At 40.4% G+C, this 26,863-nt stretch overlaps 1 protein-coding gene and 1 long non-coding RNA gene across 3 annotated transcripts; one reads left to right on the forward strand and one right to left on the reverse strand.

Moving 5' to 3' along the window:
* The first annotated feature begins 96 nt into the window (after positions 1 to 96).
* LOC136423889 (WD repeat-containing protein 35-like) lies at positions 97 to 25,164 on the forward strand. Of its 2 annotated transcripts, XM_066412268.1 has the most exons (32): positions 97 to 263; positions 833 to 950; positions 1,821 to 1,895; positions 2,469 to 2,561; positions 3,311 to 3,412; positions 4,008 to 4,087; positions 4,326 to 4,406; positions 4,918 to 5,083; positions 6,019 to 6,164; positions 6,614 to 6,739; positions 7,526 to 7,618; positions 8,710 to 8,863; positions 9,501 to 9,645; positions 10,372 to 10,441; positions 10,875 to 10,892; positions 11,486 to 11,539; positions 11,667 to 11,776; positions 12,410 to 12,551; positions 13,027 to 13,224; positions 13,884 to 13,972; positions 14,459 to 14,576; positions 15,112 to 15,197; positions 15,710 to 15,856; positions 17,671 to 17,803; positions 18,543 to 18,605; positions 19,087 to 19,134; positions 19,760 to 19,924; positions 20,854 to 20,994; positions 21,754 to 21,970; positions 22,659 to 22,788; positions 23,355 to 23,423; positions 24,058 to 25,164. In XM_066412268.1, the coding sequence occupies exons 1-32, from the start codon at positions 240 to 242 to the stop codon at positions 24,224 to 24,226; spliced, it is 3,570 nt and encodes a 1,189-aa protein (XP_066268365.1). In that variant the 5' UTR covers positions 97 to 239; the 3' UTR covers positions 24,227 to 25,164. The 2 variants fall into 2 exon arrangements, with proteins under 2 accessions (XP_066268365.1, XP_066268366.1); XM_066412269.1 differs by lacking the exon at positions 10,875 to 10,892.
* LOC136423898 (uncharacterized) lies at positions 24,959 to 26,746 on the reverse strand. The gene is made up of 3 exons (XR_010753807.1): positions 26,647 to 26,746; positions 26,227 to 26,286; positions 24,959 to 25,843 (listed from the first exon to the last, which is right to left on the reverse strand). It is a non-coding gene; the product is annotated as an uncharacterized lncRNA (long non-coding RNA).
* Positions 26,747 to 26,863: the final 117 nt, after the last annotated feature.

Here is a 26,863-nt window from a genome sequence, read left to right on the forward strand (position 1 = left end):
TATGAAAGTTTGGTTTACAGAAAAATGAAGCAAATAAACGTCACAGAAAGGCTTAAAAATATCTTGTAACCGGGGATACCTATCCAAACGAGATTATGCAAATTAGATAGGAATTCCTGGTAAAGAAATATGGCGGACCAAGTTTGAATTTTCACTAGTCTGGCTGGAAAATATCGCTAATTTTGGCGGAAACAGAACGTTTTGGGTGATCAGCGGCTGCCGTATAAAAGATAACAAAAATGTTCATCTATCTGAGCAAGAAGGTGAGTTGTATTTCTTAAGGTGTTGAATTATAACACATTTTTTCGTTCATAGTGCAAGCTGTACTGTACTGACTTGCATGTTAAAGTTATATGTACATTTTGGAACTACATTTGTAGGTAATATCCTTGTTAGATAGACTTGTAGGCAAAGTTCTAAGTCACTTTTCAACTTCTACAGAAATCGTACTTGGATTTCTGATAATTCACCCATTCTGACTTTATTACACTTTGATGAATGATGAGTTTGAAGTAAATTATACATTTATACCTGAGATTCAAAACACATAATTCATCATTTTAAAATTTTGTATAATGCCGTCAAGACCTATGATTGATATAGAATAAGATTGATGTTATTCATTACAATGACAACTTTGCACGTTGTTGAAGTCTAAACTTATAATAAATAACACCACTGACACTTTCATTGTAATTTTCTTGCCCAACTCAACAGATCTCTAAGTTACAGGCTTAGAGATATGTTCAGATAATGTCATTTTGTATAATCATAAATACATATTAAACAGTTACATGTTCTTTTCCAACCAATGTCCCTCCTCCGTCCACAGATTGCGATCCCCAACAACACCAAGCTGCGAGCGCTAGCCTGGAACCGTGAGCAGGGCTACATCGCCTGTGGAGGGGAGGATGGGCTTCTCAAGGTCCTCAAACTGGAGTCACAGTCTAGTAAGTCACAATGTTGTTAAGATATTGTAGTTTAGTACATAATGTATGCACAAGTTCAGCTTTTTACTAGTAGTTGTTGCTGAGTGTATATACAAAGTTAAGGTATTAGACTAGTGTTGACATATGCTTGCTTCAACTCTTTTTCTGCACTCCCAGTTTTAAATGTTGGTTTATTACTTCTCCAGAAGAGTGAGATATTGATATGGCTTGTCAGTGTGTGTGTATGTGTGGGCGTGCTCGTGTGCATGCATGTATGTTCATGCGTGCGCCCATGTGTGTGCATATGTTTTTCTGCACTGCAATTGTTGTATGTTTTGCCAGAGAGTGCTTACTAGTACTAGTACTTCAAGGGATGAAGTGACTGAGGTCCGCTATCTCGGATTGCATGTCATGTGCCCAAAACCTTCTTCCTGCAGTTACCGCTAAATGTAAGTTTTGTGCATTGATGAGTACAAAGCAGAGAGATGGCTAACATGACACAGCTTTTTTTATGTGTACAAATGACATGCTGACACTATGTGTATATGTCACAGTAGAGATTGAAATCCAGTAGAGTCCGGAACTCTACTAGTAGAGATTGGAATTCCACTCTCTACTAGTAAAATCTGGAATTCTCCTAGTGGAGATTGGAATCCCAATATTCAGATCCCAATTCCAATCTCTACTAGTACAGTAGTAGAGATTGGAATTCCAATCTCAACTAGTAGAATCCAGAACTCTACTAGTAGAGATTGGAATTCCAGTCTCTACTAGTAGAGATTGAAATTCTAATCTCTACTAGTAGAGTTCCGGACTCTAATGGATTCCAATCTCTACTGTGACATAAACATGTAGTAACAGAATCATAATATGTGGCATTGTTTTCCCCAGGTAAGGATGTAAAGATGAAGGGTCTGGCTGCCCCCAGTAACCTGTCCATGAACCAGACTCTGGAGGGACACAGTGGTGAGAGCACTTTTCTTAACCAAATTGAATCCTGGCTTTAGATGTTCAGCAAATAAAGAAATGTCAAAATCAACAAAGACTTCAATGACAGATGTCTAGAATACTGTAAATGCATTTAAGTTTGCATGGTTTTTCATTTCGCGGTAGGGAGAAAATTGAGTGTTCACGGTTGTTTTAAGTTTGTGTTTGAAACGTAGTAGCTCTACATTGTGTGTGTGTACAGTCAAAGGTGGGGAAAAAGTTTTGCAGTGGTTTTAAGTTTGCACTGAAGAGTTCACCGCAAAAACCGCAAACATGAAACCACCACAAACATTTTGCATTTACAGTAATCTGAACTGTTAAGATACTCATCCTACTCATTATACTCATAGTCTGTCATTTTGTTTTGATCCACTTTTGATCCTTTTCATTTACTAGTAGCTACAAATGAGTATTTTCTGTAAAATGCGTGTTTGTCTCCAATCTTCTTGCTTTTACCTTGTTTGGCCACTCCTATAATGCTTGTGAATATATGATAAGTTTCAGGATGACTTACAGTGCACATCATGTATTGTCCAATGTTCTCCCTACCAGGTGCCGTGCAGGTGTGCACGTGGAACGAACACTTCCAGAAGTTGACCACCAGTGACCAATACGGCCTCATCATCGTCTGGATGCTGTACAAAGGTCTCACATCACACAGTTTTGATATATGACAGAATTCAATCTTTATTTAGATATGATTTATTGGTAGCTACATGTTTACCACAACAGATAGATCATAGAATATTGGAGTAAAATTGTAGCCTGGAGTCCAGCCTTGTTAGCTTTGGCCTTCTCCCCAAGATCCGCTAGCCGTGGACTAGGACTCCAGGCTAGTAAAATTGCTATTAGGGTTCTTTTCAGTCCCTAGATGAATTTTGCTGCTTGGGACGGACAAAAAAAGCGCTTTCGCACATATCGGTTATGCATGTGCAGTGTCAAAGGTGAAGGCCCCTGAGACGTAAAAACCCGTCTGGGCATTGTTATGCCAATTGCGACAATGGTCAAGATAAGAGCTGTTTACAAGCCAGGGGCCTTCACCTTTGACACCGCACATGCATACATGTGCAAAAGCGCTTATTCTGTCCTCCTTGATTGACAAAAAGTGCTGCAAGAATTAGTGTTGTTGGCTAAAGAAGTTCAAAATATGCTGGGGGAGCATGCCTACTCCTAGAGCTGGAGAGAGGCCTAAATGCCATGGTTATGTAACAGTGGGGATCAACCTCCACTAACTGACCAGTCTAACTGGTCCGGACCTTTTAGCCTAGTGGTTATCGCGTTGATTTCCCAAGCCGTGCGGATCAGGATTGGCGCGGGTTCTAATCCCGGGAGCGGCAGTTAGTTGTGTTTGCTAAAGACAGGAATGACTGATTTCTATTGTACATTTCCCTCAGGCCTGTGGTATGAGGAGATGATCAACAACAGGAACAAGTCGGTGGTACGCAGCATGCAGTGGAACGCTGACGGACAGAAGATCTGTATCGTGTACGAGGACGGTAAGCTTGTGTAGGCTTTTGATAGTGTATGATGCATTATACATTGCTGATATCTTGTTTAAGTATACATCAAATGTAAGACATCATTGCAAACATAAGTATGGGTTTGTTAATTTGTCTTCAAACTCAGGGCTTTTTCTAAAGACGGTTACAGGGGCGCTGCACCCCCATGCCCTGACCATGCTTACCCTTACCCTGGGGAGCAGAATCCTATCTGACAAGCATGAATTCTGATAAACCAGAGATGCTAATAGGTCACATGTGGCCGCTGTCTAACAGTAGTCCCCCCCTCAGGAAGCCTTAGAATGCCCCATTTGAACTTGAAATTCTCTAAAAGTTCACATCACTTCCATATCTGCTCCGATCCCTGACAATGCTCCTCCTTGCAATTTTTATCCCCTGAAAAAACCCTGAAAGTAATGTCTCTATAGAAATTTAAGGTAGACATTCTAGACAAGGGACTGCTCTTATTCATATTCTCTGAATGATTAAAGTGTAGGCTGTAGGAGTTCTGCATGATTTTGAGCTTAACATATTGCAGAGTACTAGAAATGTTGACATTGATGTTGTTGTTGTGCCCCCCTCCCCCCTCCAGGTGCAGTGATTGTAGGATCGGTGGATGGAAACAGAATCTGGGGGAAGGAACTGAAAGGCATGCAGCTGTCCAACGTGGCTGTAAGTCGGGACAGCATTATTTGAATTCATAAAATCTACTTTTTCAGCAAAGTAGTACAGGTATGATTTGTTTGCATGCTAAATGTACCTGCACCATTGCATATAAGCCAAAACAACTATTTCAAGAACTGGACTGTCTTTGGAAACTTGACTGTTTAGTAGTACAATTGTAGACTGTTGTAACATTAAATATTTACATCTCCCCTACCCCCACCCACCCCCCCCCCCCCCCCTCCAGTGGTCTCCAGATGGTAAGTCCCTGATATTTGGGATGACCAATGGGGAGATCCAGATCTTCGACAACCAGGGAAACTTCTGCGTAAGTCTTTATTTTTCCTGTTTTATTTATTTTAATCCGAACTTTTTTTATCTTAGCATCAATGCTGAAGTTGCTGCTTCCATAAAAATGTAGGTATTGTTTTGGGCGTGTCTTGTGTGTGTCCGTCTGTCAGTGTTTCCAGATACTTCAGCATAACTTGAGAACCTCCGGATGGATTGTTATGATATTTGGTATGTGGGTAGCTGTTGGGAAGACAAAGTTCAAGGTTGATTTGGTCCACCTAGTGTATGACCTTCTTACTGCAGAAGAACAAGTAAAATCAAGTAGACTACTGTTCGCATCTATTGCTCCCTTGCCCTCCCTTCCCTTGGCAAAATTATCCAATCACAGAACAGCTTCTATGTATGAAAAATGTCTCAAAATTGTCACCTTGCAACTTGTTATGAAAGTGCAAATCTGATTGGTCCTGACAATTGAGTGACAGGCTATACTTCTGATTGGCCAGTGATGTTAAGAAGGTTAAAGATATAAATTTGATCGTTTCCTACAGAACAAGATGGTCCTGTACTGTCTGACTAACGTGACTGGCGCCGTGCGTATAGCTGGGATGGAGTGGTACAATGGGACAGATGGTTTCGTGGAGCCCAACTGCCCGTGTCTGGGGATCTGCTTCGACAACGGCAGATGTCAGATCATGAGGCACGAGTACGATGAAGGTGAGGGCAGTTTTGTGCTTTTAAAAAAAACTGAATTTGTTTCTGCCACTTAGCAAGGTCTAGACTTGGACCAAACCTTGACCACGTTTTGTGCTTACCTTGTTTTGGAACTGGACTTTGTGTCTAACCCTCAGCATATGATGTACCACTAAACCACAGACCTGGACCTGATCCTCTGAACTTGAACTGGACATGGACCTAAATGTATTGGACCAATACCCTAGCCTGGTATCCATCCTATTCTAACTCCGTCCTATTCTAGTCCCAGTTAACTCCAACAATTGCTTCCACATACATGTAGATCTGCCTTGCCCCGTCCCCACGTAGATGTGTGGTCCTAACATCCAACATTATTCTTATTTCTCAGAAGCAGTATAACGGATCAAACTTCCAAATTCCTCTACAAACTATGCTGTTCAAGGACTGTGTGACATTTTAGGCATTCTGAACCCTCGCCTATATTTCAGCAAATATTCAAATGCCGATCATTTCTCTGGTGCCAGATTATTCTGCATGGCAGGGAATGGGCCTATATAGAATAGGATAGATACCAGGCTACCAATACCCTTTCCTATCCAACACATTTGTACAGCCAGAGTGGATACCTGGCTACCAGTACCCTTCCCTATCTAACACATCTGTTATGAATTAAGGATAAATCATTTAAGTTCATCTGTGTAGGCAAGGCAAGGTGTTGGTAAATGTCATTATGAATTAAGGACTTAACTTTACAGCCAAGACTAGTCTAAGAATGAATTGGGACCCAAATTTTCGTCCATTCTGTGAACAAGGTTGACAGAGTCAGCCGAAAATTTGGGTCCCAATTCATTCTAGTCTTGGCTGTAAAGTTTAGTCCATAATTCATAATGACATTTACCAACACATATACGGATGAACTAGAATGATAACCCATTTGTGTTGTACCCCCTCTACAGCCCCAGTGCTGATTGACACGGGCATGCAGGTGATAGGCATCGCGTGGAACCACTGCGGCGCCGTGCTCGCTGTCGGCGGGTCACAGAAGTCGCAGCAACAGGACAGGGACATCAACGTGGTGCAGTTCTACACTCCGTTTGGGGAGGTCAGAATCTCAGCCATTCAGTAACATCTACTAAGTTAAACATGATTTCACCAGGGCACATAATTCCGCCACCCTGAAAAGATCCGTCCAAACAGATCTCCATTCCCAACTTCCCCCAATATAATGCACTCCAGGAATGTGTATCTAAACTGTGCATACCTGGTGGGTGCTGCACTAGAGATCTCCCAAACCCACTGTTTTTCAGTGGTGGATTTATGTAATCCAGCGGATTAATGTTAATGGAGGCTATATTCATTTTCCACTAAGCAGCAAACAGTATGATTGAGAAAAAAACAGACAGGCTTTTTTCGGTCAGGACACCATACTTACACAGGGCTCGAAATAGTGGGTGCATGTGCACCTTTGTGCACCCAAAATTGGATCTGTGCACCTAATTTTTGACAGTGGGTGCACCAGTGTAATGCGAAGGTTTCTTGTTGTTTTCTCAGCATCTGCGTACACTGAAGGTCCCGGGTAAGTCCATGCAGTCGGTGTCGTGGGAGGGGGGCAGTCTGCGCATCGCCCTAGCCGTGGACTCCTTCATCTACTTTGCAAACATCAGACCTGACTACAAGGTAAGTGTCAAAACTGTTACTGTAACTTGGTTTGTTTGTATCTTAACATATATTTGTAAGGAACTCAAATTGGCATGAAGCTAAGGGTGCTTTTCATTGAGGTTACTAGGGAGGTAAAGGTAAAAGTAGTCCCATAGCCTTTGAGGCCATAGGGGCAGTGGGTTGTTATCCACTGTGTCTAGGACACGGTATTAGAAGGCAGAGCCCAACCCTTTCCTTCCACCTGATTTCACCTCCCCGACTAAAGTCAGGTACCCATTTTTACACCTGAGTAAAGTGCCTTTCCCAAGAACCCAACGTCCAGCCACAAATACCAGGAATCGAACACATGACCTCTCAATCTTGTGTCCGCTAGCTAATATATAAATCACTATAACTGTTAGTCACTCAGAGGATTTATCTTAACATTCTAAAAATGTTGCCTTTTGTATCGTTTTACTTCACAAGGAAGCAAAGTTTAATAATGAATGATCCATACAAATTACAATACTGCAAGATTTTGATTTTCAAGATTTTCAATCTCATTGCTAATAATTTCAGATGATTTTTGTTCAGCACAATATTGCTAATGTAATATAATGCAGGTTTTGTGTATGTTTATTTATGTATTTATTTATTCAGATTTACCACATTTGTGGAAGGATTGACATAACAGGTGAACTATCACCTTTTCAAGATGTCAACCCAGACTGTAAGGTTTGGACCATCACACATCGGTTGTTAGACTTATGTTGTTAGTCTAAGAGTGTTAAGCAATGCCGTTCTTCCTGCCCCCCTCCCCTCCAGTGGGGTTACTGCTCCAACACTGTGGTGTACTCCTTCACCAAGCCGGACAGGATGGAACACTGCGTGGTCTTCTGGGACACCAAAAACAACGAGGTATTGTTTGTTGCTTATTGTTTATTCAGCACATAACAAAGACACAATAAGCAAAAACAATGATAGAAATAATTGTAATATAAATGTGCAGGGGTGGCCAAAAGCTTGCAAGCTTATATGTTGGCCACCTAACTATAAGTAACTAAAATTACAGCGTAGATGAAATACATGTAAATCAAATTATGTTTTGAGTGAAAATAAATATCAAAATGATAATGAAAATATCTATAATAGACAAGTGAAACTAGAGATCTACATAATCATTGATACAAGACTAGTTACTCTTCGAAACGTACAACTTCACAAGAACCTATTCATCCTTCAAACACAAACAACCAGTCACAGCATTTTGAACATCTTTGTATGTTTGTTTCACATAACAGGTAAACCTCCTAAAGCTTTAGATGTAACCCACTAGTTTTGCGCTGTAAAGCCCCCCTCTCACTGGACCCACGACATGTTGGTGACCTCGCTGTGTCCTAAATTGAATTTGTGTTTCCCTTGACTTTATAATCGGAATATCATGCAGCAAGGTAGCCAACGTGTCGCGGGACCATCACAGTGGCTTAAGTACTAGCTGTGTACGACCAGACTGTAAGGTTTGATCAGCTCACTTCAGGAAGGACCGTGGTCTGCTTGCTCAAAAACGAGAGCGGTAGCAAAGCCACATTGCACTTGCTCACCCACTCACTCACTCACTCACTCACTCACTCACTCACTCGCCGTCACTCACACACTCACTCGCCGTCACTCACACACTCGCCGTCACTCACTCACTCACTCACTCACTCACACACTCGCCGTCACTCACTCACTCACTCACTCACTCACTCACTCGCCGTCACTCACTCACACGCACTCACTCTCTCACTCACTCACTCACTCACTCACTCACTCACTCACACACTCGCCGTCACTCACTCACACGCACTCACTCTCTCTCTCACTCACTCACTCACTCACTCACTCACTCACTCACTCACTCACTCACTCACTCACACTAGCTACTTGAAAAAGCCTCATGCTACACCTTGAATTGGCTTAATTGAGGATGACTGCTTTACTTTACTTTATTACTTTATTTCCTCCAGCGTTTTGTGAAGTATGTGAAGAACCTGATGTCCATCACGGCGTGCGGTGACTTCTGCTGCCTGTCCACGCGGGCGGACGATCAGAGCGGCCAGTACGTGCTGGTCCTGTGTAACTCCATCGGCACTCCGCTAGACTCCAAGTACATCGACATAGGTGTGTCTCATTTAGTCAGTTTAAAAGAAGTTTAAGTATCAGTATTACCATACAACCCTTTCGTAACTCTGTCTTTTATAATCATTGAACCATCTTAAAATTGTCTTGGCCTCATTAGCATATCCATTCAGAGATATGGTTGAATAAAACCTCAGATAACTCCAGTTCCTTGTTTAGTCAATGACGTGAAACATTTGACCTTTTCCTAATGTTTTCTACGTGTAGTTGCTAAGTCGTCATTGGCTCAGAACCAAGTGGTCCTGGTTCAATCTTGTCATGTCACCAATCTTGTGCCCTTGGGACAGGCACTTAACACGACTTTCCTCACTCCACCCAGATGTGAATGGGTACCTGACTTCGGTTGGGGAAGGTCGTATCAAGGTCACCTGGTAGCGCCGAATGGCAGCTGCCTAGACCCTTGCGACAGTTCCGCAATAAATGCAAGTGGAGCAAATAATCTGTTCCCAATGTGAATTATGTGATTGTCAACCCTGCACCAATTCAGGACTAGAAAGGCTGCCATTGCATGGGTGATATCTGACCAATAAAAAAATAATAATTAACTAGGCACGTGCACTACAAGGGTCTGAATGTACTAATAGTGGTGTAACCGTTCCAAACTTCCCTCCCCATGCAGAGCCCCTATACGTGTCCATGACGGCATCCCACATCATCGCGGCGTCCAAGGAGGCGTTCTACACGTGGCAGTACACCAGCCCCAAGAAACTGGCCATGATGGACGTGGGACAGTACAGCACGCAGAGGAAGGACGGACGGGAGAAGTCAGTTACTTTTAGCTTACCGCTTTACTCGCTAGTTTTGTCAAATTTCACGGTGTAAGAAAAATGGACATTTTCACTGAAACTTCAACGGATATGTGAAGGAATCATAAATCGGTTTTCCGCGGTGATGATAAGTTCACGATCCAGAGGTGACAGTGAAAACAGTGAACATAAAGTTACAGTAAAAGAAACTAGAGCTATACAGTAATAGTTTTTTCCTGAGATCCATTTTGTTGAATTCTCCTATCGGAACCAGAGCTCTGCAATGGGCTTTATAGATTAATTATTAACTGGTATCATAATAGCTTTGCATGTCAATCAATTTGCATCCTGTTGCAGTGTTTGGTACACGTATAAAATTGTGTACGAGGAAGAAAAGATTTGTCAGCACTGGCAGTGTGTGTGAGGGAAACACATGTGTACAAATGTTTGTAAATTACCAGGGAAACGGGGCATCCTAAAGGCGTCCAGCTGCAAAATGAGGGCGTCTAATTTCTTTGTTTTCTTAGTGTAGGGCATCCTGTGGATGCCTGGACACCCCCTAGCTGACTAGATACGATTGGATTAATACTTTGTGTACAGATTTGTTAAAGTTGATGGATCGTAAAAAACAGTGACCAAAAGCTAAGGTTGATTGTGAAGAAAGAAAGGTCTTTAGAATCTTATTTCTGCCAAATGTCTGAAGAATACTTGGAAGTTGTTAATTCAGGTGTTGCTTGTTTCCAGGCTGTTCCATATAGATGACACCCCCTCTGGAGGTGGGGAGGGTCTGACAGACTTCACCAAAGCTCTACAGGTAAATATCTTTTTCTTTTTCTTAGAAAAGTCACTGTTTTTTTTCTCTTTACTTTCTTTCCTTTTCTTTTGCCAGTTGCAGGAAGTCATGAGGCTACTGTCAATTTTGTCAATACTCTTCTTTTGTCATTTCGTCTCCATCAAAAATTGTCATAAGGAAATATATAATGTATTCCTCGTCTTTTGAATCATACACATTTCATATGACAATATCCTCCATATATCATTAATAGTATAACATAATTGTTAAGTTATGCTTATGACATCCTTGGTTCATCCTTAAACTTATCGCTACCAAGCCCATAGCTTGTCTTTCAATCCGTAGAATGTTGTTGTTTGCATGTTGTTTCTTGTTTAGTGTTGTTCTGTATATATTTTGTGAGTCTTGTTTATGTTTATGTGTTTAATGTTCCTGCATACTTAACCCCCTTTAGGAGGGGCAAAAACTGCAGGTGAGAATGTTATAAACTGTCCGCATCTGCACACCTGTCAGTAACAATGGCCTCACCTGCTTACATGTTTGTACACAGTATAAAATTAACGTAAACAGCATAAAAGTATTGTAAACTGCATAAAAGTATGCGTAACGTAAACAACATAAACTAAATGTAAACAGCATAATTTTTTCGGAACAGTGCTTGTAGCAAGCTTTCTGCTGCAATCAAATATACTCTTTTGAAATGCGAGACATTAAATGAAGCATAAACCAAAATCTCTATGAATTGATTTCCTGAAAAATGCTTAAGATCCAAATTTTCAACTTAAAAGTCTTACCAAATTACTCGTTAATATCATGCAACTTCTGGCAAAATGCCCTCTTTATCCTTTGCTATTGTGTAGTGGTCAGATTCTTAAACAATACTTTTGATGAAAGGATGTGATTATCAAAACAATCATTCATTTGAGCTGAACCAAATGATTTTAAACATCATCTTCTAATAGATCATAGATCCATGAGTGTTTTTCTTGTGCACTTATGAACATAGTCGGTGTTATAATGATTATTGTGGTCCTCTTGTAATCATTTTTTGTTGTTTCTCTACAGCCCACCAGAGATCTCATTTGCTGTATCACTGCATCAGAGAAACTTCTAGTTGTGGTGAGTTAAACTTTATGATGATTAAAATGACTCCATATTATTAAGTATTGTTTGTGAAGATTGCAATTTTCCTGGTGATTTATATATCTAAATACAAATTGACAAGTATCTTTTCTTTTCTTCCTAGGCGCGTGAGTCCGGTACCTTGCATCGCTACACCATGCCTAACTTCGCCCTGGTACACAAACACGTGCTGAACTGTCGTCCGCACCAGCTGGCGCTCAACTGTAACTCATCGTGAGTTCAAATAATACCACCACCATTGTTTTGCTAAAATTCACTTTCAATTCAAGTTTTCTTTGGTTGAAATTGTCAGGAATCAAAACACACTACTGTACATCTTTTAACTTTCGTGGTGAGTTAATTTTTGCAGTTTTCATGGCAAATTTATTACACCACAAATATGTCTCCCTTGTATGACTACTGTATTACAGAGTTGTTTTCGCCACAAGTTTAAAACACTTCAAAAATCTCCTTTTTCCTCCTATGGTGAAATAAGACCAACGTGAAAGTTAAAGGATTTGCAGTATTAGGTCTAATCTACGATTATTTAGTACTAATATTAGCTAAACCCAGCTTTAACAGAGAGTACAACCATTTATAAAATTCACTTTTAAACTCTGTTTTACATGTAATTAAATGCAAAATTAGTCTTGGGTTGTATATGATATACATTGAGTTGTCATGACTGTAAAACTTTCCTCGACATTAATATGGTGTCACTGCATTTTTTTGTTTTATCTGCTATGTTTGCTTCAATGCTGATTTTTTTAAATGAAATCATTTTCATATTCATCCTTTGCTCAGATGAAATGTAAGGTGGGTTGTGGGATGTCCTTCGTAAATCTCGCCTGTCGTCAATTTCCACAGGAGACTGGCCGTAGTGGACATCGCAGGCGTGCTGACCTTCTTTGACCTTGACACTCGCGTGACGGACAGCACGGGGCAGGAGATCCTCGGGGAGCATCTTAAGTTCGAGCGGAAGGACGTCTGGGACATGAAGTGGGCTGAGGTGAGGAAAAATGCGCTGGAGAAAATTAGGTCTGCTCACAGGTGACACCTAGCATATCACAATGGTACTGCACCACGCAGTGTTGAAGCCAGAAGTTTATGTGCCATTTTACTTCTTACCTATAAAAGTTGTAGTTTCTCTCACAATTGTCCACCACTGTATCTCTCTTGTAGTATGCACTTTAACTAACCCATTGACATCAATAACCTAAAAAAAAAGTAATAGCATTATACATTTCCCTATTAATTGACCAGAACTGAAAAACCTATTAAAAGTACTCTTCAATAACCCATTGATATGTACACTTTAATAACCCTTCAACTTTATAGATTTGCACCAATAATCTATCAACTTGCTCCATTTACATTATATTGATCCCTTTACTACTACTAATACTAGTACTTCTCAATCAATAAACCATTAACTTAATCTGTTTACTTCAATAACCCGTTAACTTGCTGTTTACCTGACCCAGGATAACCCTGAGCTGTTTGCGATGATGGAGAAGACCAGGATGTACATCTTCCGTAACCTTGACCCCGAGGAGCCCATCCTGAGCTCCGGGTACATCTGTCACTTCGCCGACCTTGAGATTCGCTCCGTCCTGCTCGACGAGATCATGAAGGAACCAGAACTTCCAAATAAGGAGCTCGTCATTGACATGGAGATCAAGGTACGGATTTTAATCCAGGTTTTTAGCTAGGTTATACATTGTATATATAGACAGGTCATCCAAAAATTGGGGGGGGGGGGGCGTCGGAACCAGAGTTCTCCAATGAGCTCTGTGGATTAACAAGTACCTGGTAGCTTTGCATATCAATCAATTTACCTTTTGTCAATCAATTTTCATGCTGTCCCAGTATCTGGTATGAGGAAAAAACATGTGTGTGTGTGTGAGTGTCTGTGTGTGTGTGTGTGTGTGGTATGTGTGTGTGTGTTTGTGTGTGTTATCCCCTTCAAAAGGAAGGTGTCTAATTTCCTTGTTTTCTAATTTTCTAACTTCTAAGCGTAGGGTGTCCAGAAAACGCCCTAACATTACCGCTAGCAAATAGCCTAGCCCTAGAAGTATTAAAGCCATTGTATTGGCATTTGAAAAATACATCTGCCCACTTGCATTATGATAGCACCTAGAGTTAAATGTATTGCTGTGTATCAACTTTGTTACCAGAACAAGAATGATACTCAAAAATCTGTTAAAAACAACTTTTTATAGATGGTCATTATTTGGTAAAGTTGAAGAACCTGAAAACACTAGTAGCATTTAGAACAATGTATAACCTCCAAATATAGAATTATATATAAAAAGACAAACATCTTTCTCTCCGTCTCCAGTCTCTACGAGACAGTCGTGACCTCCTGGAGAAGGTCGGCATCGCGGACGCGTCACAGTTCATCGAGGACAACCCTCACCCCAGGCTCTGGTAGGATCTATATGTTATGTACTATGGAATCTTATCAAAAGGAAGCAAGGCATCATAAATTATAAAACTAAAACATGTAAACTTAAGGAAAATAACTACTGCTATTTTTTTATCACACACCTAAGTCATTTGAGGATAGATTATTTACAATGCCTTCAACTCATTGCAATTCTTCTGAAGTTAAAAATAATAACTTAAAGATTGTCTCTTGAACGCTTCCGTGTTGAAAGTACAGTAGTAGTGAGTAGATAAACAAATACAATTGATTTGTTAGTTAATCAGTTTCTACCATCATTAGAATTAAGTTTGAAACATTGGATCCAAGATAAGGAGACGACAATGAACCTTCAGTCTTCCTCAAGGAATACCGATCTACCTTTAAGTTTGCTGTGAAGTTCAACCAACTTATTGACACATACCTGAAAAGAAACCCAATGTTAGTGTGACATTTCTATACTTAGTTTAACCCCTTGTGTTTTTTTCCAGGCGGTTACTTGCAGAGGCAGCCCTGGAGAAGTTGGACCTGCCCACTGCTGAGCAGGCCTTTGTGCGGTGTAAGGACTATCAGGGAATCGAGTTTGTAAAAAAACTGGGCAACTTACAGGTAAGAAAAACTCACTGATCAACAATCAAGTGTCCTTGCTGAGAATTTAAAGCAAACTTTAATTAAAGATTTTCAAGCAAGACACTGCCAGCCAAAAGTGCAATAGTTTAAGGAATATGTTGATGAAGGTTAGACATCTAGGTAGTAAGATATGCCAAACATAGGCACTCAAGCAACTGGATAAAATTTTGAAATTTTCAAAAAAAATTTCAGTTGCTTGAGTACCCATATTTGGCGTAGTTTAAGGAATGATTTCAGCATCGTCATACTGTTGAATTTCAGTTTATTTCAGATTATCTTCCTGCTTATCTACAGTTAGGTATTATTGCTGCATTGGTTATACAGAAGTTACCCTAGATGCTAGACCCCCTATTTCTAAATTGATAGATACAATTTAGAGATTGGGGTCTAGCTTCCAGGCTATGCAGCAGTCAGTAAGGAGAGTGTAACACCGAAGAAGGCTCTAACTGTCCACCATGTTATGATCAATTGGACAATCATGGAAACACTGAGAGGTGTTGGTTTTTGTTTTCAGAGTGAATCCATGAAGAATGCTGAAGTTGCCGCCTACTTTAAGAGGTTTGAAGAGGCTGAGAGGGTCTATCTTGACATAGACAGAAGGTAAAGAAGCTTCTACATTGTCACTTCCATTTTTTCTTAGTATTTGCTGTAAGAAAGTCCCATACTTCATCACAAGTCAGATACAGTAGCTTTCTTTAGTGTTTCTAACTTAAGGTAAATTTTAAAGCTTTTAAACAGCTTTTCTTTTTTTCTTTTTTTGTTGTTGTACAGGATGAGGTTTATCATTTTTTCAATTGACATGTTGTCAAATGTGGTGCTATTTGTTTTGTCTTTGAATTGACATGTTGTCAAATGTGGTGCTATTTTTCTCATAGAATTGGCGCATTTTTAAATGTGGTACTATAATTTGTTTTCTCTTGTCAAATGTGGTGCTATTTGTATTGTCTTCGAATTGACGTGTTGTCAAATGTGGTGCTATTTTTTTCTCATATATATAATTGCCGCATTGCCGCATGGTGCTATAATTTGTTTTCTCTTGTCAAATGTGCTTCTATTTGAATGTATTGTCTTTGAATTGGCGTGTTGTGAAACGTGGTGCTATCTTTCTGCAGGGACCTTGCTGTGAATCTGCGGGTGAAACTGGGGGACTGGTTCCGCGTGGTGCAGCTGCTGAAGACGGGAAGCGGCGGTGGGGAGGACGTGCTGTTGGAACAGGCGTGGAACGCAATCGGAGACTACTACGCCGACAGGCAGAAATGGTAAATAAACAGGTCACACAGATCCAATTTTGGTCGTCTAGTGGAGTTAGTTAAAATCCTCCCACACCATAATTTCAGTTTCATAGCCCTGGGCCACACTGTGGTGCAATCACTGCAGCAGGGGGCTAGTCCACTGGCAGTGGAGTGTGTTTAACTTCTATATACTGTTTCAGAAGTATGTACCATTTTAGCCTCTTGTCTAGGAGTGTCCTAACCCGGGGCTTGAACCCGGGCCTTCTGATCCAAGTAATTTGAACCAGATATGGCAAGTACCAGAAGCGCAGACCACTACACCACAGGGACACTGCTAGGGTCGTCTAGTGGAAAGAGGGCTTAAAAATGACAGCTTTGTAGTACTATGAATATTATACTGTAAATGCAGAAATGTTTGCAGAGATTAGATTTGGCGGTAGGGAGAAAATGGAGTGTTTGCGGTGGTTTTGAGTTAGCTTTTGAAACAATAGTAGTGCAACAGTCACACGATGGAACAGGTTTTTGCAGTGGTTTTAAGTTCACACTGTAAAGAGTTCACTGCGAAAACCTCGAACATAAAACCACTGCGAACATTTTGGAAATTTACAGTATTCTTCATCTTCCTCAACAATTGAGCAAAATTTAACAAAATAGTTTTTACATGCCATATCTGTACACAAAGTAAAGAGCTTACCAACAAGCTTTCGATTAGTCCTGTGATCCTTTAATTTTGAGTTGAAATGACCTGAAGCCCATAAGTGTATGTCACCTGACTTAAACACTTTAAGTGTGATGTCAGCAGCGGGTCAGACTTTGACACCGAGCATGATTACTTTCTAATAGTGATAGAGGCCGAGACGGGGGCCGTTACGGACTACCTTGCACGTGGCACGTTTCACACTTGTTTCAGGACACGTGACATAGGCTTTGGTCCTTTTAACTTGACAAGGATCAGAGGAATCTTTAAGAATGAGTTTGTTCTTGCCCAAGGGCTAATTGCAACATGAAACAATGCAATAGAAAAAGTAAACAGTGTCCCTTGCCAAACTGTTGTCTAATGTAGCATTAATACTGCACTACGCGCTCCTTAGCTGAGCACATCTGGCATTAATGCTGGATTCCCTCTGCTCCCTTTGGAACAGAGCATTAATGCCAGCATACAACCCAGTCCATTAATCATCATTTATCACCCAGTCTTCTTAGACTGAAGGGGAAGTGGAAACCCTTTCCCCTGGCTGGTGCCAGTGGGGGTGGTCTCACCAAATTAACCCTCTGCCCCCTAACTACAGTCCACCCTTGTCAGTTGCAGGGTGCTAATGTATAGGTCAAGCATGACTAAAGGCCGTGGCAGAAAGCACTAATGCTGGAAAGATGCCAACTAATTGGTTCAAGCCTTGGTCCAAGGCATGGCTGCAAGGTCATTGAGGGACTGGTATTTGGACAGCCATAATTACCATGAAATTACCATGGCAGTGTGCACTAACCAAGCATTAGTGCTGCATATGTATTTCTGGCATTAATGCTACATTAGACAACAGTTTGGCAAGGGGTAAGTTAACAATTATGGTGACAAGTGGAACAAGTGGCTATTCTATAGCTATAGCTAATGACTGCCACGGAATGGTTTAACTTCTTTTTTGGAAGCAGTGGAAGACGAAGTGACCCACTTTTTCTACAATGAGTGGGTTTTGGGAGGTTAGCAGGATTCTAGTTTTCTTTTCATCAGTAAATGTTTGGAAAGTTTTGGTGGCTTCTTTTCTTTCCTGATCATTAAAGGGGCAGATAAAATGTGATATTAAGTGTTTATAAATGTTTAAAAATTATATTGATGAAAACTACAGGCAGAACGCGGTGACGTACTACGTCCAGGGTCGGAACCAGGAGCGGCTAGCGGAGTGCTACTACATGCTGGAGGACTACCCCGGGCTAGAGAGTCTGGTGCACTCCTTACCGGAGAACCACAAACTACTGCCTGTTAGTACTGTAAATCCATTTATTTTTGCGGTAGAGAAGGAAAGGGGATATTCAAAGACATGTTGTTTTAAGTTTGCGATTCAAGCAAATTTCGACAAACTTAAGTTAACAATCATATTATGTAAACACTGACAGTTTACTGAAACCAGCCCAGGGGCGCACCCGGAGCCAGTGTCTATCTCAAATTTCAAACCATCAACGCCAAAATAGATACATATATAATACAAAATACTCCTACATGTATTACCCCCGTACCATTCCCCAGTGGAATACCCTGCCTGGCACGGTAGTGCCGGCGGCTCCTACTGTTGAGTCTTACCGTGCCAGGCTGGAGGCCTGCCCGCCTTAGCCTGGGACCTCAACTCCCCTCCTGATGGGGCTATATGGGGATACACCTGATGATGAATGTTGTGACATAGTAGTGATACATTGGAAACACATTGTTCATGGTGTGACTGTCATTTATTTGTTGTGAAGTCATTACGAAAATAAAATCACCTGGTCCAACATTTCGACATTTACAGTAAAGCATATTATATTTGTATATCTTAGCAGCAACTTTCCTGAACAAATTCACAGTCATCTAAGGATGTCCAAAAAAGCATAGTATTATTTAGTTTCTCAATTGAGGGACTTCAAAAATATTGCATGAGGTGAAATAGAATAGTCTGATATCTTTTAAATGAAAACAGAATCTTAGTCTTACTAATTGTAACTGTGTGTTGTGTGTTTTCTACAGGAAATTGCCGCCATGTTTGTGACTGTAGGCATGTGTCAGCAGGCAGTAGCATCCTACTGTAAGGTGAGAAGATCTTGCTTTTATTGATTTATTGATATGCTGTAAATGCAGAAATATTTGCGGTGGTTTTATGTTTGCGGTTTTAAAACCACCGCAAACATTTTTGTTCAATACTGTATTTGTACATGTATGTGACTACAGCGCTGCCGCAAACTTAAACTATTGCGAACACTCCATTTTCCTCTTTAGCGCGAAATTAAAACCATGCAAACTTGAATACATTTACAGTGATAATTAAGAATTGGTAGTCCTCAATTGCAATAATAATCCAGTTGATATCACACTTTGGTAAAATTACGTAGCTAACCTTTTGCAATATAAGGCAACGATCATTGTTTGCATGTATGATTCAACGCTTTACCTTACATTCTGTTAAAGGTAGACTGTCTCCTAAGGACTGTTGAGATGTTTGAAATGTTTTACTTGTGAAGAAGTGTATAAGCTTTAAAGTCTATAAATATCTCCATCTTCCTTCCCCATCCAGTGTAATAAGGTGAAAGCAGCTGTGGACTGTTGTGTTCAGCTCAACCAGGTGAGAAATGTTTGATTTGTGAGAAATGTTTGATTTATTCAGTGTGATCTTGTGAAATATAAAATGCCACTGACAACTTTTGCCTGAGGCTTCTTATCTAACCCAGTTACATATAACTGTGCCCTATAGAAATGGAATATGTATCTGTATAGCCGATATACATGTAACTGCCCTCTAGCGTAACACACCAGCTTTGCAGGCACGTGGCATGGCAGCAACTGGTTACATTACACTGAACGTCCTGTCACAGCTAACGTTTGCACATCTACAATGTAGCTGCAAGCGTTTTTTAAAGCTATCTAGCGTGGATGCGTCTACTGTACTTGGTGGCAACGAGTTAATTCTGCTTTATTTTGAATAAAATTAGTGAAGAACAGTGATCACAAACAAAACAACATTGGTTGTGGCATATTTTTACCTCCTCTGTGTAACAGTGGGGTTCAAGCGCCACCAACTGACCAGTCTAACCGGTCCGGATCTTTCAGCCTAGGGGTTAGCGCGGGCAGTTTGTGCTCTGGCGGGCCCGGGTTCGATCCCGGGGGCCAGGAGACTGTGCTACTCTCCTCTTGTATTTCATCTGTAACAGTAAGCTGTTCTAAACACAAGTCTCCCCTGTACTCTCCAGTGGAACCAGGCTGTGGACCTTGCGAAGGCACACAACATGAAGGAGATAGACTCGCTCCTGGCTAAGTACGCCACCCATCTTCTGGAGAAGGACAAGATCGTCAACGCCATCGAGCTCTACAGGAAGGCAAACCACTTCTTAGATGCTGCCAAGCTACTCTTCAAGGTATGAGAGTCATATTCTGCAACACTACACCACTGAAAACAATAATTGTGTACTTTTTAATGACATTTTTTGGGAATATGATGATTTTCTTTACTTGCAAATGGTAAGTGACAGTATAGGGAAAAAAGCATGAATGATCATATAAGAGGGGCATTCTTTAATGATTAAGATATAATCCCAAAGTTGTAAAAAAAAGTTTTTGTATTTCAGACTACATAAAGCATTTTCACTGTAGATTAAGACTATTCGACCTGACATAGATGTGGAACTGAATTAGAAAGTAGATTTGAAATACTTGACCAATTTCTAGTCTTAGTGATTGAATCTCTCACTCTCTCTTTCTCTCTCTCTCTCTCTCTCTCTCTCTCCCTCTCTCTCTATCTCTCTCTCTCTCTCTCTCTCTCTCTCTCTCTCTCTCTCTCTCTCTCTCTCTCTCTCTCTCTCTCTCTCTCTAACGCTAACCCCAATACAAAATGTAGCTATGTAATTTTGATGGACAGCAGAAATGGTGTTTTCCATCCACTGACAATTGAAATTCACATTCTAATGTCTTAACCAAAACCCTCAGAGATTTTAATATCAGCTAATGAAAAATCTCGAGATTTTTGTTATAGGTTACAAAAAATACCAAAATTCCTCAAAAAAATATTGATTTTTTTTTCAAAAAAATTTGGAAATAAAAATAAATCTCGAAATTAATTTCGCGATTTTTTTATTTTCAATGAAGCATGAAGAGTCTCACTGGGTGGTATTATGATCCATCATGTAACAGAGAACCTTTCCACAAAATATCTGACCCATACAAATGTAGGTATAAAATGTGATAGTCTAGAAGCATTAGTCCAAACACAATTGCTCAGTTCAAATTTAATCTGCTCACTGTTCTCTGTAAGTTAACATTAAACACAATATTCTTCTGTACGTTCCAGATAGCAGAAGATGAGACTAAGAAGAAGACGAAGCCCCTGCGGATTAAGAAGCTGTACGTCCTGGCGGCTCTGCTGGTGGAGAAGTACCACGAGCTGGTGAAACTCACCTCCAAGTCCAAAGCCAAGGGCAAGAGACAAGAGGTCAGTCTTTTAGTTACTATTAATGTGTCTTAGAAGCACATGACCACAGGATTATAGTCTATTCTGCTGTTGCCATAAGGTTACAAGGGCTTCATATATTACCTGAACGTAACATTAAGTAACAGGTACAGGTACTCGACCTAGGTACAATCATTATGGTTTCCATTGAGGTCCACACCACACCTGTACCTGGAAATGATTAGATTTTGGGCCTCCCAGCGACTTGTTACGTACTGCAGCTGAACTTCCTGTTTTGATATCTCGTGTTCTGGAGATATCAAAACTATGCTAGAGATATGCTATGGCCGTGATTTTTGAGTGGTAGATAGCTTTAGAGGCAGAGAATAAGTGGTGTAGGTTTGGGCCCCCTAGCACCTTTTTTTGAACCGCAGCAACAGGTTTTGTTTCAGACTTTGAAAGAGAATAACTCAAGGAGGGGGTGACAGATGGTAATGATTTTTGGTATGTAGATAGCTTGATTTCTTAATCATCACACCAATTTAATTTCTTGGTTAATAGATTTTTATTTTCAATTCTAGCAACAGCAAAATCATGAAAACAGAAGGCTGGGGTGAAAATTTGCACCTGACCCTGTTCACACCATGAAACTGTGTGCACCAAAGTAAAAACATTCCTCTGAGATTCTGTTTTCATGTTGTTTTTTCAATCTAGCACTTTTAATTTTTTTTATTTTATTCCGTTAACCAAGAAGATAAATTGGTGTGGCCTAATCATGAAACCATATTTACCTCCCTCCAGGCAAGCTCAGCTCTGGCTGGATTGCTGGAAGAGGACGCCTCGACGATGGACTCCAAAGTGATCGACAACGCGTGGCGCGGCGCGGAGGCGTACCACTTCTACCTCCTGGCCCAGCGCCAGCTGTACAACGGGTACGTGGACGCCGCCATGAAGACCGCGCTGCACCTGCGGGAGTACGAGGATATAATCGATCCCGTCGACATCTACTCTCTACTCGGTGTGTGATGTCATCTCTTCTATTGTCTGTTTTACATGCAAGAAATCTCTAAAAAGAGTACTCTCAGATTGTACCTGCAGTAAAACTACTGTTAGTGATTTCTCTATCTGGTAGCAGCCTCACATTTGAGCTCCTGGTTGTAATAACATGTAGTTGGTAACTGGGAGACCCCAGTTCAATCCTGGGTCTGGACATCTCGGTTCAGGCTGCACCTATCTTTTGGAAGGGATGTAAAATGGGGGTTCTTGAAGGTGCCTCTAGCACATTAAAGGGAAAGATTAACATCTCTCTCTCTCTCTCTCTGAAAATATACCCTGCTACTGAAAACGAAGAAAACTTACTGCCCCCTATGTGCCACTAGACACTATAAGAGTCTGAACAAGCGAACAAACAAACTGCTGTCCTTTTTCTGCTTTAGTTTTGATTTCCTAAGTGTATACTGCATTCATAGTCTTTAATTTGAAGGTAGTTGCTAATGTTAACATAGATTCTTTCAACCATAAATTTACAAAGTTAGAATGGTTCTGTTAGTATGAATTTACTATCTTTCAGGTCAATTTTAACCTTATTGATTAGTTTGAGCACCAAACACATTGCTGCAATAATTGACTCCCATAGATTCATGCATATCAAGTTTCCACATTTTCACAAGCCCAGAGTGTAATGGTTCTGCATGTCCCCCTCCCAGCCCTGGCTGCCTGTGCCAATCGGGCCTTTGGCTCCTGTTCCAAAGCCTTCATCAAACTGGAGTCGCTGGACAACACCAGTCAGGACCAGAAGGAAACCTTCCTCGAGCTCGCACTGGAGATCTTTACCAAGTAGGAACCTCTATGTCGTACCTGGGTGGTGATAACATTCAATGATATGTGTACTACACACCTGTGTCATACACACTTCTTCTGTATACATTTATGCTCAGTTCAAGTTATCTAGTATACTTCCTTGTCATTTGCTATTACTTACTTATAATATCCATATTATGTGTCCGTTATTTTAAGTTGACCTCTGACCTCTTCCACTTATAAGTTCATCATATTTGATTTTGTTTATTTTACTGTATAACCGCTGTATAAGTTTTGTATTTGATTGTATTCAATGTAGGCGGACTCCAGGAAGAATAGTGTGAAATTTATAGAAGAATTATACACTAATGGAGATCTGAATAAAACAGACAAACAAATTTGTGTCATACTTTTGCCTATAGAATAATTTGAATGCACATTAAGTGTGCTGCGTGCACAGCTGTCAAAAATCTGAATGTCAGATTTGGACATTCGAATTTTCCTACAATTTTTGGTATGAGGAAACCAGATGATACAGAATTTACATTGTGTTGTATTCTCTGTATAATGCAACTAATTATAACATGTCATTGTTTGTCCAGGCACAGTGCAAAAGACACCAGAACAGGGAAGGCGGAGTGTACCAGCTGTGAGAGTGTCATCCCTGACTGGTCAGTGTTCAAGTTTCACTGTCGCATAGTGTTACTTTAAGTGTGTTGGATGTAACAGTGTCTGATCCAGGCCATTTAAACACACACACATGCACACACATGCACACACACACACCAATTGCCTTAGAAGCACCTGTACAAAAAGTATGCAATTCAACCATTCGTGGCTGCCGCATACTTTTATATTGATCATGTTGATGAAATAATAAACCATTCATTCATTCATTCAAATACAGGCACACTTAAACACACACATACACATACATCTATACACTCTACGTTGTAACTTAACACATTTGGCAAATACTTATTGAAGAAATTAATAAAACTATATGATTTATTATTGGTACACTTCAAGCTACTTGATGAAACAGATGACAACATTTCAAATATTGCTGCCTTTACGGCCTCAAAAAGTCTATGGGACTACCTTTACCTACCAAGTCAAGCAATGATGCACAACTTTTAAAAAGAAATGATTTCGTCACTGATAAATTTCAGTTTATTTCAATAATAACCTTCCTGCTGTATATATATATCTACAGTCAGGTGTTGTTGCATTGGTTATGCAGAAATCAGCAAGGGGAGTGTTGCAGTGACTATCTTTACCTACTTAGCGTTACTTTCCCCCCAGGTGCTCGGTGTGCCCCAGCTGTGACCAGAAGTTCTCTACCTGCGTGGTGACGGGGCGCCCCCTACTGGACTACCAGTTCTGGATGTGTCAGACCTGCAAGCACCGCGCCTACGAACAGGAAATCGGCTCACGGGCAACCTGTCCGCTATGCCACGCCGTGATTGGTTGATTCAAACTGTAGACTTCCTCTCATTGGTCGATTTGACACTCCAACTTCTTCTGCCACGCCGTGATTGGTTGATTCAAACCGTAGACTGACATTGGTTTATTTGACACTCCAACTTCTTCTGCCACGCAGTGCGATTGGTTGATTCAATCTGTAGACTTCCTCTCATTGGTTGATTTGATACTTCAACTTCTCATTGCTGACAGGTAGATTGCTTGTATCCGATTGGTCACCATGCTGTGCTCTGATTGGCTAAATCAAGCCCTAAACGCACTTTGATTGGATATTTTGACTGTGTTGGCAAAGACATTCCATGTAGGAAAGAACATTTAGAAATATGTTTTTAAAAAATCATTTAGCCTATGCTCTAAAAGAGGATAAAAACTTGATTTTCATTATTGTAAATTTTGGGTAATTGATATACTATTAGGTATTTACTAATTGTTTCAATAATCCTGTACAGTTTATGTGAAGTACATGGGTTGGCAGCTTTTTTTGTTTATTTTTACTTCTGTGCACTTCTCTGTTTGCAAGCAAAAGACAGTGACACTAGTGTCTGAATTGTGCATGCATGAAGTCATTATATGGGTAGAATTTAAAGTTGTACGATAGTTCTATAGTGTGCACCGAAATGTCTGTCTGTACTTGTTGTGTGTATATATACACAGTGTATTTGTAGATGTACAAAATATCATCAGTACAGTCATACAGAGGAAGAATGATGTAGGTAGAAGATATTTTTGAAAGGACAAGATTTAATGATGCTGTATGTTACCATATGTTGGTCTAAAATTCCTGAAAATGGTTATAATATGTAGAGTGAAATTAAGAGAACAACTGCACATATATCAGATGAGCATATGTCTAACTTGTACATTGTAAAAATGGTTGACTAGTACTGGTGTTTAGGCTGTGAAATAAAGGCACTTGAGTATGTATAACTTTTATTTTTTATTACCTTTGCCAAGAAGGTTATGTTTTTGGTGCTGTCTGTTTGTTCGTGTGTGTGTGTGTGTGTGTGTGTGTGTTTGTTGATAGCATTACTCAAGAAGTTTTGGATGGATCCTTATGATATCTGACATGTGGATACTCAGGATAGATGTTGCCAAGATGAAGAACAAGTTTGATTATGCACCACCTAGCAGCTGTCTATAGTACTGCGGAATATTTCAAGATTTGCTACAGATGCCAGACTCTCGTCTGTCTCTCGTACCTAAGGTTCACAATGGCGTCCTTTCTATCCCTTACAATCTCTCCAATATGGAGTTCAGCTCTGTCTACTATAGTTGGCACCGGGAAGGCCTTTCTGGTGCTGTCATACATGTTGTTTATCCTGACTCTGTGCTGACCAATCACAGCCTTCAGTAGACCTTTCTTGACTTGGTATTGGATGTTACTGCCCTTTCCATTGGTCCCTGCTGCAGGAGTTGCGGTGCTCTGATTGGTCACTTCGTTGTCACCTCCAGGTGTATGCGTTGTGTTCTGATTGGCTGAAGATGCTGTGCCGTGATTGGTTGAGTGTTGGTCAGGTGATGGCCCAGTGTAGACTACCTGCGCATGCCCAATGTAGAGAGCCCAGCTAGTGTGGTCATCATCTTGGATTTCAATCAAATCTCCAACCTAAACGGAGAAAAAAAAAAGGATGGGTTGATGTATGAACCGTATCGTCTGCAAAGAAAAGCACCAACTGGCCTATAGTAAAAAAAAAAATCACACCAACAAAAAATTGCATACAACATACCTATAACTATAAGGCAGCATAAAAATATAGCAATTCATATGCACAGATGCCTACAGAGGTTTTTGAAATAGATATTGTGATATCACATGATATTGTAGTTAACCATGCCATGGAAAAAACAGCACCATGCTAAAACTAACACCGAATATCATTTTCTAAGCAGTAGTTTTGAATCCAGCAGGTATTTTCACAGTATAGAGGATTGTTGAGGGTATTTAATTTTATTTCATAATGTTTAGCGTTACTTTGACAGCACACTGACCTGAAAGTCCAGGGAAGTCCAGGACTCTGGTGGGCTCCTCCATTCTGATGTGAGAGCCATCTGGAAACATGCGCAGAGTCACAAACAAATAAACAATGACAACACCATTGACTGCAATACAATCTATCTATATTGTACATTGTGTATCTGCACTTTCTTCGAAATTCCTTTACAACTTAAATTTCCAACAGATGGTTTTAGGGAAAGGAATATATGATTACAACATCTGCAATAATTTCACACCCTTATAGAATCAACCCTATGATACCATATATGCATGTTTTACCATATGGTGGAACTATAACAATAGCATAACGATATAACGTTAATATCTTAAGTTCCCACGTTACACATGAAACAACACCTCTCTGGTTTGTAATCTTGGAGGGTAAAACAGCACTTGTGTATCGGAAAACTTACCTGGCGGCCGTAGCAGCAGTACAGACGTGTTTTGTTCCTGCAGCTGACTGTTGTTTTAGGTCAAACTACGGATAGTGTTTACCGTGGTCATGACGTCATGTTTACTATGTGGTGACGTCATGACGACAGGTGTACAACTCTCATGGACTTTGACCCTTCAAATTCTGACTAGTAATATATCAGCTGACTTATCTATATATTTGCACGTAGGTTGATT

The sequence above is a fragment of the Branchiostoma lanceolatum genome, chromosome 18 (genome assembly GCF_035083965.1).
Source record: "Branchiostoma lanceolatum isolate klBraLanc5 chromosome 18, klBraLanc5.hap2, whole genome shotgun sequence".
NCBI classification, from domain to species: Eukaryota; Metazoa; Chordata; class Leptocardii; order Amphioxiformes; family Branchiostomatidae; genus Branchiostoma; species Branchiostoma lanceolatum.